At 37.4% G+C, this 17,030-nt stretch overlaps 1 protein-coding gene across 1 annotated transcript in view; it reads left to right on the forward strand.

The window, feature by feature from the left end:
* Positions 1-15,033, forward strand: part of LOC131975156 (chromosome partition protein Smc-like) — a 17,106-nt gene extending 2,073 nt beyond the window's left edge. Inside the window, exons 2-7 of the mRNA XM_059337724.1 lie at positions 1,746-1,861; positions 2,571-2,629; positions 4,000-4,059; positions 7,636-8,283; positions 9,121-10,251; positions 10,861-15,033. Of these exons, the coding sequence (XP_059193707.1) occupies positions 2,611-2,629; positions 4,000-4,059; positions 7,636-8,283; positions 9,121-10,251; positions 10,861-13,796 (4,794 nt within the window). The 5' untranslated portion in view covers positions 1,746-1,861; positions 2,571-2,610 and the 3' untranslated portion in view covers positions 13,797-15,033. The remainder of the gene's footprint in view (positions 1-1,745; positions 1,862-2,570; positions 2,630-3,999; positions 4,060-7,635; positions 8,284-9,120; positions 10,252-10,860) is intronic.
* The last annotated feature ends 1,997 nt before the right edge of the window (positions 15,034-17,030 follow it).

Raw genomic sequence — 17,030 nt, forward strand, 5'->3', positions numbered from 1 at the left:
TTTATAACTTCTCTATAACTGGATTTTTTATAAGCAATGGTTATCTGTTTTGTCTACATGCAGATTATTCATTGATTTATTCATTGATTATTTCAGAAGTTTAGCTCTATTTCCTCTGTCAGGTTTATAGCTTAAGTTTTTAGTGTTCCTGCTTAACTGTCCCATGATATTTGCTGCAGTGACTCATAGAAACGTTGACAGTTGACAGTTAGAAGTCTGTCTAACGATTAAACCTCTCAGACATCAGTTCCATACATCCCTTATAAAGCAGCATACAGGGACTGATGGAGGCGGAGAGAAATGCCTCTGATCAGATATAATCATTTATTCGGGTGGATGGTTTCTGCGTATTGATGTTTAACAGGTGCATTTGTTCCTTAACAGTCAGATGGAGTTATTGATAGAAGTAGAAAGTATGTGTCTTTTCCAGTACAACTGAAAACTGAGTAAAATCCCTTGTATATGTTCAGAGTTTATGGTAATAGTGGCACTGTTTCATTTGCCATTTCTGGATAATTCTTTTTTTTTCAGGCTCTTGTTTTGGGTTTATTGCTGATTTGCAATTCATTCAAGTGTGATGTAGAAAGTTTAGCCACCAGCACACACACACACACACACACACACACACACACACACATACGGAGACCGGGCTTGAAGTGATGTAGGACACAGCTTATGGAAAACTGGAAAACTTCCAGTGGACTCGTTCACTCTGATGGATTACACAACATTTTTTCTGAGTTGTGTGTAAGGTATTCAGCACTTTGCAGTGTTTCCTTTAATCAAAGTTAATTTATATTAGCGGTTTAAGTTTTGAGAACACGTCCTGTCCAGTGCAGTGTTCTTCTAGCGGTGGGGAGCTAGCTAACGTTAGCTAGCGAGCCAGCTGCTAAATAAGTGAAATATCACATTAAAACTTTAGAAAAAAATACAATTTGCGTTTTCATAGATTCTGGAATTTTTAATGAGGTAAGAGGAGAAAATGCATTTTTAATAGTTTTAATGTGGAAATTTTACTTTTTTGTGGAAAAAGTTTAACTCGCTTTGTTTCAGCAGACTATTTGTACATTGTAATATTATATTATGATGTATTATTGTTTCTAATAGCCTATTTGTACACATCTTAATATGTCACTCGTCATCTTTAAGTATCTACAGTGACAACCAGGACATATGCCTCTGTACCTGCCATACATGCAAACACTGTGCAGAGAACCACAAAGCTGGAATTTAGTACTAAAAAGAGAAAAATATTTTGCGTCATTGAGGACTGTGGATTTTAACAGTGTACTTGCTTTAAGAAGAAAATGTGTCACATCTATGAAGAGGAAGAATAAGTCGAAGAGCAACTATCACTGTATGTATGTACTTTAACTAATGCTTTAATTGTTGCCTCATGTTATAGGACTGTTTCTGGGTAAGGGGGGTGATAAATGGCATATATACATAGCTATACACCAGTGCTTGTTATAATTTCTTTAAAAAAAGATAACGGGTCATATACGTAACAGGCTCTCCAGGCCCTGGTTTACAACTTTAATAGTTGTTAAACATTAACTTTACTGTTGATCAGATCACGTGTTCACTGTCCTGCCCACTCTGAGAGGAAAGGTTGTCTCAGGGGAGTTTGGCTTCTGTACTGAGATTGTTATTTCATCGCTGGAAGCAAAGAGGATCTCACCTGGAATATAGTGAAACACATGTGTCTAATTGATTTATGAGTAAAAAATGGTACTAATCTCCAGGTGTTTGCTGACGACTAAGGACTGGTGATAATCTGAAGAGAATATATTCTCTCTTGCAAAGCTCCATGATGGGAGAACTACTGTACAATCCAAGATAACAGCAACAGCTGCCTCAGGTAAGCCATGACACGCAATGAACTGTTTTAATGAATTATTTGTAGAAAGATCAACCACAATGCCATAAAGTTGGTCTGCATGTGATTGTTAAAGGCAAACTCCTACCACATAATAACACGTGTTCTGGTCATGTCCCAAGTTGTTTAGATTTTGTTAATACATTTTTGAGACCTTATCCAAAGGAGAGCCAGAGGGTCGACCAGAACATTCTGTACCACTTGGCAACCATTTATGTCTTTGTTAAGGATATGATACTGATTATTTTATATTCAAGCTCTCATTGTGTTTTTCTGTGTTAATGCTGTACATTGTAAAATTGAAAAGACCTGGATCAAAAAAGTTTGCCAACGGTGTCTGATGTTGACTGATACGAAGACATTTATTAATGCATTTTATTGTTCTGTAAATGGATCAAAGTCTGAAGTCCAAGACATCTTTTGATAAACTTTACAGCAACTATAAAACAAGATTACACATTTTTATGCCAAGAAGATAAAGATCACGTGCTTTTTAAACAAATATTCTTTATTTCAGCATTTTACAGTACATGTGGTCATATCCACACATATCCATGAACATGTAGTCATATCAGCACATATATAAAAGTCAGTGTGTGTTGGGAGGTTTACTGTAACACAGGACTTGTCTTACCTTATGTAAGACAGTTAACAAACCAGACAGTTGAACATTTTCTGCTCCTCTCTTTAGGTTGTCAAACTCAGCAGTCAGTTTCCAGCAGAGTGACATCATGGCGGCTGCAGCATCAGGTGAGTTCAGTCTAGGCAGGTCCCCAGACTATCGCAGGGCCGATAGAGACAGACAGTCACACTCTCACACCTAGGGGCAATTTAAAGTCACCAATCAAACCTAAGTGCATGTTTTTGGACTGTGGGAGGAAGCCGGAGTACCCAGAGAGAACTCACACTGACACAGGGAGAACATGCAGGCTCTTCTGTGAGGCAAAACTGCTAACGCCTACACCACCATGTGTAACCAGTGAAACAAAAATGTACGGTGAACTTAGAAATTAAAGTTAGATAATGTTAGCAGCCAGCCAACTGCTAAATAAGTTAACAAATTAATCACTCTTGTCACAGTGTAGGAAAGCATATTATCGATAAATGACTTTTCTGTGATCACTTTGCTAATTAGCCAGCCGTTAAGTGAAAAAACATCCATCAACACATTCTTGTCACAGCAATTAGTTTTGTGTCAGTCACTAATGGCCAAGATATCGGTTCTCCCATCTGAGAAACATACTTTTTCTGTAACTTACAAGACGGAGTAATATGATGATCTTCTATCATATTTGTTAAATACGATCCAGAAATGTCTCATGTTGGCAATAACAGTGAAAGCCAAGCATGGTGAGGCTTTTTTCTTCATATTACTTTATTGTACAAAATATATTATATGTGTATGTAAAAACTTACACGAAACCAATCATTTACAAAGCCATTTGTAAATACTGCCATTTTTATCATATGCACAGTTGGAATATCTGGTCCAGGTATAGGATGTCTCTTAATAAGTGTATGGATACCTCTAAACGGAGCACCACTTATATTGGGAATCTAGGATTATGAATAAATGATACCTCGCAACGGGGCACTATTTATGTTGAAAAGGGCGTTACCATACCATGCTGTCCCGCCCATGGGTGAACCTGAACAATGATTGTGTGGGTCTCATGGTTCGAAAGTGTGGTTAGATAGCTATCAGAATTATTAATGTTTATCAGAAATAATTATTAATTATTGTAACAAATGATATGACTTGATTTACTTGGGGGATGATGGAGAGAAAGAAAGATAAGGGGGCTCTGGTCTCTTTTTACAGGAGACCCCAAGTGGTGTTAGAGGTCATGTCAATGAGGTGATCACAAATCTGTAGGAGTCATAAACAGCAGGCATCATGGGAGGAGAGACATCTGGCTGTTCCCTTCCAGAGAGCTCAAAAAGGGTGGGGGGGACCTTCATTTCATTGTGTCATTAAATTATTTTTTTAAAGATATGTTTTCATACCTCCTCTCCCCCTGTGATGTCAGCAGCAAGTAAAAGGAATTTTTATTAATTAATTTCAGAAATGTAATTTGAAATAAGGCAAATTACATGTGAATCTATCTCTGTTCTTACAGTGTCAGACTATCTGAAACCTGTGATGCGGAGAAGCAGCTATGAATTGCTGCCACCTTCCAGTGAGTAAACCCATTTAGGCCTAAAACGCCTAGAAAAAAATGCCTGGAAAACCTATGGGCGATTTTGAAAGAACCCCCTAAAACCTGAAGTTTTTTTGGAAATTCAACAGAAGATTTTTCAGCCTCTGTAGCAGATAGAAATGAAATTCAAAAAGTATTTGAGAGCTTATACCCGTGGCTTTCATGAGAAGTTCAGTTTATTTGTCCAAACCTTCAATAAAGTTTTCAACAAACTCAGCAAATGTTACATTTGACTGAATAAAAATCCTATGCATAAAACTAATACATGGCCATTAGTATGGAAGAATTATCCTATCTTTATTCAAGAGCGTAGATTTTCAGTTTGAGAGCATAATTTGTCTTTCTCGTGCTCAGATTTGTTCTCCTCTTGCTCACATTTTGCGCTCGCACTCAGATTTCTGCTGCTTTCTTTCAAAATGTGTGCGTGCACTTAAAAACCACATGCTTGTGCTCACATTTCTTCTTATTGGACACAAACATTTCGCTCGCACTCAAATATGTCCTGTGCGCGCTCAAATCAAAAGTCTACGCGCTCAGATCTCAACTCTGCGCGGCCCGCTATATATGTTGATAAGTACGAGTGTCAAAATGATTACTGTACTGTTATTGAAACTATTGTATATGATCGATGTGTTTTGAGTTCTCGCAACATTTAGCAATGAACTTACTTGAGGTCTTTGGCGATCTATCTCGTCTCCCATTCATTCGCTGCCGCGCTCCGAATCCTGCTCAAAGTCTTCTTCTTGTGAAAGCATTACCAACATTAGCCTAATTACGCGCTCCCTGGCTTTGACCGCGTAAATAGGACGGTGATACACTGCATTACGCGCACCAATGTTATCCTCAAATCATTATCATCATCATAGTGTATTTTTCATTATACCTTTTTAATCAGGTAGCCAAGTCTATTTACCCATCATCTCTTGTTAAACGTTTCAATAAGAGAATCAGCTGGTTACACGGATTGTTTTACTGTTACATTAATTTATCAATTAAAATTTTAAATCATAATAAGACATGCAGCAAGAGTGCAGCGGATGGGATGCGAACCGGCGACCCATGGTTTAAAATGCAACAGATGAGAGTGTACTTCACCACTGGACTATCGTAACACCGCTATACTGCCTAAAAAAAAAATATATATATATATATATATATATATATAAATACATATACAAATAAAAATAAAAAATATATATATATAATCTAAACTACGATAACTCTTTTTAGGACTACTTAAGATTAATTCTACATAAATATGCTGCGTCTTAAATAGGTGACGATTCAAATAGCTGGCTAATATGGTCAATTGGTGTATTTTAAGAGAGAAGCAGTTTTACAAACAGACCATATACCCGCCCCTCCGGAGCGCTCAAAAAGGCGAGGCAACGCACCTAAGACGGGGCCACAATCTAGCTGTCTCCCTATTGGCTGGTGAAACACACTATTTTAAGCGCAGGGCGGGACATCGTTCAGTCTGAGCAGACAACTCAACCTGAGAGGACGTGCGTGTTCTGAGTCCGAGCACAAAAGTTTTGAGAGCGCAGAGTTGAGATCTGAGCGCGTAGACTTTTGATTTGAGCGAGCACAGGACATATTTGAGTGCGAGCGAAATGTTTGTGTCCAAGAAGAAGAAATGTGAGCACAAGCATGTGGTTTTTAAGTGCACGCACACATTTTGAAAGAAAGCAGCAGAAATCTGAGTGCGAGCGCAAAATGTGAGCAAGAGGAGAACAAATCTGAGCACGAGAAAGACAAATTATGCTCTCAAACTGAAAATCTACGCTCTTGAATAAAGATAGGATAATTCTTCCATACATTAGCAAGATGCAAACCATTGGAAGAAATAGACATAGTTCTCATTAGCCTACTGTAATAAAAAAAATTAATAATAATCCTAATAATAATAATACATTTTATCTAAATTGCACTTTTCAGGGTACTCAACGACGCAAAAAGTAATATAAGACATAAAAAATGATTTCTTATATCATCATCACAATCAATTAGTATAGTTATTGTTATTATCTCCAGATGGCCACAAATCAGTCTGTTCTTCGGTGAAAATATGTCGTCTAAAAACATATTCCTTATCCATAAATGCCGGTCGATTGGTTCCGAGGGTTCAAAGTCCGGATCAGCAATAAAATCGCCGGTGCTGTTTTCATCAAGATCACTTCCGTCACTTACTTCTGAGCTCCTCCGCTATAGTTTTTTTCCGCCATGATTTCAAAGTTCTGGAAAAGTCCAATGTTGCATTGCGACACTCCCACATGTATTCTGATTCATTTCATTGGCCAAAAATAGGTGGAAAAAAACAACAAATACTACAAAACGACGTATCCGCTTTCCCTGCCTTAATGGTAGAATAACGCAACAGCGCTCCCAGTTTTAATGGTACAAATGCGGTAATGCTTTCCTGGCTTAAATGGGTTAAACTGACCTGAGTCGGAATTAATCACGATACTAAAATTTTCAACTCTATACAGATACTCAGGAAAATATTCGATACTCGATACCATTTTCTATACCACAAGGATAAAAACAAAGACCCCAAAATTTAACAGAAATATTTTTATGAACAAGAAAAATGCAACATGTAAAAATGAACAGAACCACAGATTAAATATTTATATACATATGTACTCTGCCACAGCTCTGTTTATTTTCATAGCTTCTGGGGACTTGGCATCATATTTTTGTTGTTGGTCAAACACAGACGGTAGAGTCGGCTGTGTGTGTTGCTGTTTGGTCGCAGGTCGACTTTTCTCTGCTTCATTCTGGGACTTAAAGAGAGAAAATAACAATTTTCAGTCACCAACATTTATGTAAACTTATTAACTCTATGCTTATGTATACTGACACTGTGTCAATTAACTCAACATGAGCATACCACATGCCTGATTTATTTATTTACGTTGTTTATAATCATTGACGTGACGTCATCCTTTAATTGCTAGCTGCGGCTAATGGCTAATAATAACATGGCCAACATTAATGCGAGCCACTGGCCACGATAACATCAGTAATAGCTAAGTTTGAAACGAAAGGCACTAACCTGTCGAAATTCACTGCAAAGGCCAGGGTGTCGGTCCTTAAGATGTTTCGCCAAGTTTGAAGTACTGCTTGACTTGGTCGCCACCGCCTTGTAGCAGTGTTTTCACACAGGCCTATCCACGTCCTTTGGCTTTCCGTGCACGTCAGGCTCGAAGGCAAAATACCTCCAAACAACACTTTTCAATCGATACTTTTGAAAATGAGTATCGTATCCGGATACGACGTTTTAGTATCGATCCTTTTTTGAGTATCGATACTTTTGACAACCCTACTCTAAAATAACATTTCGGATTACAGTTTTTGTAGGAGGTAGGCACAAACTCAAATTTTTTATTTTATTTGAATATTTTCAGGATCACTAGTGACTTTGAACTTTCCAGAATAGAACAGCTGGAACATTCACCTTGAAAGGCATTTATTTCCTCATACATTTGAAATTGTGGTTTATTTTATTCATTTTTACTGACGTACATTTTTTATTCATCACTTTCTTTTCAGTGTCTGAGCTGAGAGTTGTTCTGCTGGGGAACAGCTGGTCTGAGAGGAGTTCAGTGGGGAACTTGATACTGGGAAAGGCTGTGTTCAGCACTTGGAAAGAACCAGACCACTGTGTGAGACACAGAGGACCGCTAAAAGAGAAAGAAATAGTTCTCATCAACACTCCAGATCTGCTGCATCCCAACATCTCTGAACACAAACTGACAGAACATGTAGAAAACTGTGTGAGACTCTCTGATCCTGGACCTCATGTGTTCCTGCTGGTTCTACAGCCTGAAGACTTCACTGAGGAACACAAACTGAGACTCTGCCGAGTCCTTGAAAAGTTCAGTGAGCGATCATTTGATCATTCTCTGGTTTTGATATCACCACCCAGAGAGGAGAGTTCAAGTTCCAAACAAAAATACAGTGAACAGCCTCCCTTAAGAGGCATGATAAAAAAATGTAGAAACAGATATCTGACGCAGAAGACCCCTGAATGTCCAGAGCTGTTAACACGTTTGGGTCAAACTGCAAAGGAGAACAATGGAGAGCATGTGAGCTGTGATGTATTCCAGGACACAACATCTACTTTAGCAGGTGATCATCAAAGACCAAAACAAAAGGAAGAAAAGATTTCCATCGTCCCAGCTGCTGCTAAAGCATCTGGTAAGTGCAAAAAAAAATTCTGACAAGGCATTCAAATTTCTTTACACAAATCCTTGATTAAATTAGGAAATTAAGCAAATTCATGTTTTTATCTTTTCTCAGGGCTGTTTGATATAGCCTGTACAGCCTGTACAGCTCCCACAACTCTTGCTCTCAAAGAAAACCCATGTGCTTGATTGCTCTAAACACATCTCACAATTCTTCACAATTGAAAATTAATAGAATTGAAACGATTTAATGCTAAATAATTTGCTTGCCTATCCGTCTTTATTAAGTGACTTGGTATTTGCAAAAATACATTTTAGAAGAAATACAATGGCCCCTTTTCTCATATTTTTATATTTACTGTATGCTACTTGTTTAAGGCTAAGGGCCCAAACATTGTCCATGCAGGTCTGTGAGCTGATCAATTTCAAATGGACTGTGTCACCTAAAGTATCTTAGTAAAACACAAGCGCAGCGAGTCCTGCAGCTAGGAACACTATAGTATGAAACAAATAGAGAAAGTTGACCCTTATTGTTTCAACTATGGCTGACCAGTTCAACCAAACTATATAAGCTTGACTTAATTCATGTCTTGCAGGAGATTGAGTTATTTTAATTACACCTTAAATCACAGGTCAATTGTAATTAATCAACATTCACATAGAGATGTATTATTATTATTAAACCTGAGTCTTCTCCAACAAGGACTCAGCCTTAATGGTATGCGATCAACCAGTGAGCCACAGGGACACCCATTCACAGCATATTCAACAAAATGTTGACACTGAGCACTCTGACTTCAGTCTCATAATGAGTTAATGCCATTTTGTCTTTCTCCCTGTTGTATTACAGCATCTGCACTCAGGATTGTGCTACTGGGAAAAAGTGATGACAAACAGACAAAACTTGGTAACTTTATCATCGGGAACCAAAGTTTTCATTCCCCAACCAGGCAATGTGTGGCCATGCATGGAGAGTGGAGAGGGAAACCATTAACAGTAGTGAAAACTCCAGACATGTTCAGTCCGTCTGAGCAGACTGTGAGAAGAGAGGTGCAGTACTGTGTGAGTCTTTGTCCTCCTGGACCAAATGTTCTGCTGCTGTTAGTGAATCCTTCTGACTTCACAGAGGAGAACAGCCAGAGAGTGAAGTTCATCCTGAGTTTGTTTGACGAAGATGCTTTTAAGTTCTCAATGGTCATCCTGACGCATGAGAGTGGAATGACTTTCACTTTTAATGAACTCCTTCAAAACTGTGAAGGAAGAAACTACAGTTTGTCTGAAGATAACCACAGATCATTAATGGAGAGGATTGAAGAAACGGCAAATAAAAAAATGACAGCAGCTCTAAACATGGTTGTGTGTGGGAGGATTGGAGCAGGGAAGACCTCAGCAGCCAAGGCCATTTTAGGTCAGACAGAGCTTCATTCAGTCTCCAGCCAAGAGTGTGTTAAACATCAGGGAGAGGTGTGTGGACGTTGGGTTTCCCTGGTGGAGCTGCCTGCATTGAATGGAAAACCTCAGGAGGAAGTGATGGAGGAATCAATCAGGTGTATCTCCCTCTGTGATCCTGAGGGCGTCCATGCCTTCATCCTGGTCCTTCCTGTGGGTCCCCTCACTGATGAAGACAAGGGAGAGTTGGAGACCATCCAGAACACTTTCAGCTCTCGAGTCAATGACTTCACCATGATTCTGTTCACTGTGGAGTCAGATCCTACAGCTCCAGATGTTGTTAACTTTCTAAAGGAAAACAAGGACATCCAGGAGCTCCGTCAGAGCTGTGGAGGAACACACTTTGTCCTCAACATCAGGGACCAGCAGCAGATCCCAGAGCTGTTGGACAGTTTAGAAAAAGTGAGACTGAGACCCAAAAAAGACAAACCATTCTGCTACACAACAGAAACATTTGCATTTGCCCAAATGGAAAAGATAACAACACTACAGGCTGAACTGAAGGAGCTGAGAACAAAAAGCACAATCAGCTGTAAGTATTATACATACACATTTAACCCTCTTTAAAATAGGCTTCATCGTCAAAATTTGATTGAATTTCCAACAGTCCTCAAATGGATCATTGGTTTACAAAAGTTTCTGTTGTAAAAAGTGACAAACAAAGCTTAAAATGTTGATATTTCTGTCAGAATCACTTTATTCTACATGTATAATTTAAAACATGTCCAAAACAAAGCTTTGCACTAACCAGATCCTGTTAAAATCATTAAATTCTGCGCTCTGAGTTTTTTTTTTCTGATTTCTGTGTTATTCTGCACAAAGACATGTTTGAGTTCTTCCCACTTCTAGCCATGATTGTGCTGATTCCATAGAGCTGTAGGACTTTATATTTATATATTATTTAGATTTATTATTTACTTTAGATTTATATATTGCAGTGGATACAAGGCCAGGCGAGTAAAATGTGAGCTAAAAATGCTCTGAAACAGCTTGTTGGGGTTGAGAGGGTTAGATATATAAAAATAATGTATCATAATGTATTTTTCTGTGTTCTAAACCAACCATTGGACATTATACATTGGATGTAATGTTCTTTCAACTGTGAATTTTTAAGGTAACTCCTGTTGTTCTTGTCTCACAGGTGATGAAGAGCAGCAGAGCCCAGAGAGTCTCAGGATTGTGCTGATAGGGAAGACGGGCTGTGGGAAGAGTTCTTCAGGAAACACCATTCTAGGAAGAGAGGTGTTCAAAGCTGAATCAAGTCACATATCAGTTACTAAAGAGTGTCAGAAAGCAGAGAGTGAAGTGGACGGTCGTCCTGTTGTTGTGGTCGACACTCCTGGTCTGTTTGACACAACTTTGTCCCATCAAGCAGTTAATGAAGAGTTGGTGAGATGCATCAGTCTTCTGGCTCCAGGACCACATGTCTTCCTGTTGGTGTTACAAATTGGCAGACTCACATCAGAGGAGAAGGAGACATTGAAACGCATCAAGGAAGGTTTTGGGAAGAATGCTGGAAAGTTCACCATCATTCTTTTCACCAGAGGAGATTCACTGGAACGGGACAAGATTTCTATTGATGAATACATTGAAAAAGAGCGTGATGAATCCTATAAGGAACTGATTTCTGACTTTGGAGGAAGATATCATGTGTTCAATAACTGTGATAAACAAAACCACAAACAAGTCAGTGAGCTGGTAACAAAGATCGACACCATGGTGAAGGAGAATGGAGGCAGCTGCTACACCAATGAGATGCTGCAAGAGGCCGAGGCAGCGATACAGAAAGAAGTGGAGAAGATCCTGAAGGAAAAGGAAGAAGAGAAGCAGAGAGCAGAAATTGAGAAGGAGAGAAAACTGAGAGAAAAACAACTTGAAGAAATGAAGGAAAAAATCAACAAGGAATGTGAGGAGAGAAGGAAAGAACAGGAAGAGAGAGAAGAAGAAGACAGGAAGAGAAAACAAGAGGAAGAAAAACAAAAACATGAGTGGGAACAGAAAGTTGAAGCTTTGGAGCGAAAAATAAGATCAGAGTCAGAATTAAAGGAAAGAAAACTGGAGGAGAACAGAGAAGAGATGAGAAAAGAACGAGAGAACTGGGAGGAAAAACAGAAAGAAGAGAGAAAGAAACGAGAACAAGAAGATGAACAGAGACGACAGGAGGAACAAATAAAACTGAAAAAGCTTCAAGAAGAATACAAACTGGAGAGAGAAAATTATGAAAAAAGAATCAAAGAGGAGAGAATCAGAAGAGAAAAGGAGGAAAAACAGAGAAGAGACAACGAAGAAAAACAGAGAGCAGAAATTGAAAAGGAGAGAAAACTGAGAAAAAAACAACTTGAAGAAAAGGAGGAAAAAATCAACAAGGAACGGAAGAAAAGAAAGAAAGAACAGGAAGAGAGAGAAGAAGAAGAAGAAAAACAACGACAGGAGTGGAAAGAAAAAGTTAAAGTTTTGGAGCAAAAAATAAAATCAGAGTCAGAATTAAAGGAAAGAAAACTGGAGGAGAGCAGAGAAGAGATGAGAAAAGAACGAGAGAACTGGGAGGAAAAACAGAAAGAAGAGAGAAAGAAACGAGAACAAGAAGATGAACAGAGACGACAGGAGGAACAAATAAAACTGAAAAAGCTTCAAGAAGAATATGAACAGGAGAGAGAAAATTATGAGAAGAGAATCAAAGAGGAGAGAATCAGAAGAGAAAAGGAGGAAAAAGAGAAAAGAGACAACGAAGAAAAACAGAGAGCAGAAATTGAAAAGGAGAGAAAACTGAGAGAAAAACAACTTGAAGAAAAGGAGGAAAAAATCAACAAGGAACGGGAGAAAAGAAAGAAAGAACAGGAAGAGAGAGTAGAAGAAGACAGGAAGAGAAAACAACAGGAACAAAAAGAAAGACAGGAGTGGGAACAGAAAGTTGAAGCTTTGGAGCAAAAAATAAGATCAGAGTCAGAATCAAAGGAAACTATAGACAGAAAACTGGAGGAGAGCAGAGAAGAGATGAGAAAAGAACGAGAAAACTGGGAAAAGGAAAGAAAAGAGTGGTGGAAGAAACGAGAACAAGAAGATGAACAGAGACGACAGGAGGAACAAACAAAACTGAAAAAGCTTCAAGAAGAAAAAGAACAGGAGAGAGAAAATTATGAAAAAAGAATCAAAGAGGAGAGAATCAGAAGAGAAAAGGAGGAAAAACAGAGAAGAGACAACGAGGAAAAACAGAGAGCAGAAATTGAAAAGGAGAGAAAACTGAGAAAAAAACAACTTGAAGAAAAGGAGGAAAAAATCAACAAGGAACGGAAGAAAAGAAAGAAAGAACAGGAAGAGAGAGAAGAAGAAGAAGAAAAACAACGACAGGAGTGGAAAGAAAAAGTTAAAGTTTTGGAGCAAAAAATAAGATCAGAGTCAGAATTAAAGGAAAGAAAACTGGAGGAGAGCAGAGAAGAGATGAGAAAAGAACGAGAGAACTGGGAGGAAAAACAGAAAGAAGAGAGGAAGAAACGAGAACAAGAAGATGAACAGAGACGACAGGAGGAAGAAACAAAACTGAAAAAGCTTCAAGAAGAATATGAACAGGAGAGAGAAAATTATGAAAAAATAATCAAAGAGGAGAGAATCAGAAGAGAAAAGGAGGAAAAGGAGAGAAGAGAGTTTGAGGAGAACTATGAGAAAAAAATGGAGAATCTGAAGAAGACACACGAAGAGGAAACCAGAAAGAAAGCTGGAGAGTTCAATGAATTCAAAGAGAAACGCATCAAAGAAATTGCAGAGCACCAGAAACAAATGCAGTACAAAAATATGCAATATAACATCTTAAAGGCACTTTCAGCCCGCATCGAACAAGACATGAAGAAAAAACAACATGATATGTATGACTTACTGAAACGTTCCACCAAAAAGATACCAAATCTGTCAAAAATCAGAGATTTACTGAAGAGGCAAGAACAAGAAATGGAGCAGGAGAAAGATGAAGAGAGAAAAAAGAATCTGCAGGAAAAACATGAAAAAGATGTAATTGACTTGATGCAGAAACTTTTGGATGAAGGCAGCGCAACATTTTGGGGAAATTTGAGTGATTGGTTCTGATACAGTTGCTTAAAGCTTATTCGGTATTTAAAGCTTTGTCAACAGAGTTTGACTGGTTTTGATCTCAGATCTAAAAATTGTGTCAGATAAAGGCAAAATGTGACAAAGTGTATTCTGCAGAGGCTTTTTCTCAGATACAAACACTGTCACAAATAAATGGCCATGAGATAAGAACTTCAAGTGACTCCCAGTTGTTGTAATGTGGAGAAAAAGAAGGCTACTAAGCAGTAATCTGTGCCTCGTGTGTATTTTTATATGTGGGGAATAGAACCTGTTAAAGCTCCCCTCCAGTGTATTTTGACATTTTATTTATATTTCATATTTGACTGAGTTGCAACACAACTCGGTAAAATTAACTTTTTTCAGAAAAAGGACAAAAAACACCAAGCCAGTGTAAAAACAGTTTTATTGAATCTTGGTGTTTGCATCAAGCTTTACTCATGCAAATCGTCATAATGTATAGAGAAATGTTTTGATGGAAACAACTGCTGTTAATAAGCCACATTGTTTGCCAATTATGATTAACTTTATATATATATTTATATAAAAGTATTTAGAATCAGCTGTTATCAGCTCCTGTATGGTGTGACCCATGGATGTACAGAAAAATATCACAGGATTACTTTACTGCTGAAGAAAACTTAAAAACATGATGATTCTCTGGCTGTTCTGGAGTTAAAAGCAGTGTCTTTTTTTAATCTGATTTCCAAACCAACATTTGTGGTCGTTTATTTGGATTCACACCTGAGATAAAGAGTAAGACACACTGAACTTAAAATGTGTTCATCATGCCTGTTGTCTTTGTTATATTGTTCTATTTAATGTGAGGTTAATACAGACAGTGAAGAGAAGACAGGAGATGAGAGAGCAGCTAATGTTACAGTTCATGATCAGCATCTTAATCTCTGTTTTGCTTTTTATTATTTCGTCAACTTCTGTAAATCATGATTATAAAGACAGCGACACAGTAAATGTAAGGGTTTGTGTTGCTGCTGCATCAGTCTGAGACACTCAGAATGTGATGTGATACGAGGAAAAGCATCAAATATAACATTATGAATATAAATACAATAAACCTGCAGAGTGTTCCTGTTATTGTGTCCACCTTCTGTATGATCACAGTCACATATTTCAGCTGATAGATCCACTACAGGATGATCCACTGCAGCTTCACTGTGTTCAGTTTTATCCAGCAGGTGGAGCTCTAACATGAACTACTGAGCTCAATCTGTCTGCATTTACCTCTTCAGATTTCTTTTTCTTGTTTCTGTCAATGCATTTAAATTTGTTGACAATGAAAAGCTTAAATGTATTTCATGTTAAATGTAATATTTCATGATAATATCTAATGTAACTGTTCAGTTTTCGAATGTGTCATTTTTTAATAAATCTGATTAATATTTTAACTAATGTCCAGCATTATTTTAAAAAAATATCACATTTTTAAAGTATGCAACACATGCCCTAATAAACATTTAATAGGCTACTAGAGATAAATATATATATATATGTATAAAGAGATGATTTTGACATTTATTTTATAAACATTTTGTCTGCTGGGAAGATTTATTTTTTATTTACCCCACCTCTGCACCGCTTCAACAGTTTTCGCTCTTCCCACTGATCATGTCAGAAATTGCAGAAGGCGACAGAACTTTATCAAAACTAGATCAAACTGTTTATCAACTGAGTTTAAACTGGGGGAAAAAATCGAATTGTTTTTAATGCAACTTAAGGTGAAGCTTTTTATTTTGGGAACATCAAGTAATTCTGCCTTTTATCGCCCAGCGCCTCTACAGGAGCAGGAAGAAGAGTTACAACCAACCTCATCAAGTTACATTATCATAACATTTATCATTAATGCAACTTTTAATGCTGTATGTGTTTTCAAGTTATTTTACATTCAGAGTATTTGGGCAAAAAGATACCAAATCTGTCAAAAATCAGAGATTTACTGAAGCAGCAAGAACAAGAAATGGAGCAGGAGAAAGATAAAAAGAAACAAAAGAATTGCAGGAAAAACATGAAAAAGAAATAACTGACTTGATTCAGAAAGTGTTGGATGAAGACAGAAAAACTCTGAAGCTCTACATCAACAGCTTTTTAATTGGTTTTGATCTCAGATCTCATGTCAGATAAAGACATTGGCTATTTTCTCTGTTTTACAGAGTGGTGTCCCATTCCGAAGTGACTTGAGTAAATTAAGTTTCATGTTTTATTACAATAATGAATAATTGTATAATAACTTCATAATTCTGATAGCCATCAAAACTCACTACATTATTTTAGTACCTCTGTATGAGTAATAGCATTATTTATATCTGTGCTCTTATACTCCTTACATTTTTTCCCCGTGTGAGGCATGTTCCCTACATTTATGGTGCCCTGCCAAGGCATCCATACATTTATTTGATGAACCATAATCACATACTAGATGTTCACTCCACCTTTTTTCTCTCTCAAATTACAAATGTCACAACAAAAAACAATTTAAAATAACAGTGTTTATCATTATCAAAGAAAAGGTAATTAAATACTTAAATATTACAGAAAATATTAAACTTTTAACATTTCCAGCGCTACTAAGATAAAGATATAATTCATATCAGATAATCGGTATTGATTTCAGCTGTCACTACATTAGCAGTCCTGTGTGTGTGCTGTTGTTGAACTGGATTGTATAAAATTGTTTATTATTTTGTCCACCACACAGTTTGATATTTCCCTGTTTAATCAAGTTCACAAGCACGACCACAGAGGTGAACCATCTCCTCTCCAGGATCTAGAACAGGACTCTCTCTCTCTCTGGACCGCAGAATGTTTTACTGGGTTTATGGTCCTTAACAGTATAACGATGCTCACGGAGGTAAGAACAACATTTACATATATAATCATGTATTCATGTTTCCTATGTCCAATACTGTGAATACTCATATTTAGCTGAATATTTGGTAACGCTTTATATTAAGGTCCTTGTAATAACCATTAATTAACAAGTAATAAGGCCCTTGTAAGTCCTTACAAGATGCTTATTAACATTATTGTGTGTTTATAAGCCTATATAAGTGTTAATAATGGCATTATAATACAGTTAATAGCAGGCTATGAGAGATTTATAAGCGCTTATAAGAAACTTGTTAACAGTTTGCAAATGCTTAAGATCATTAATAAAAGCCTCATGAGTATCTTATAATTGTTCATAATAGCATAACAAACACCCATAACCCACCCATT

The sequence above is a fragment of the Centropristis striata genome, chromosome 7 (genome assembly GCF_030273125.1).
Source record: "Centropristis striata isolate RG_2023a ecotype Rhode Island chromosome 7, C.striata_1.0, whole genome shotgun sequence".
In the NCBI taxonomy this organism is placed as follows: domain Eukaryota; kingdom Metazoa; phylum Chordata; class Actinopteri; order Perciformes; family Serranidae; genus Centropristis; species Centropristis striata.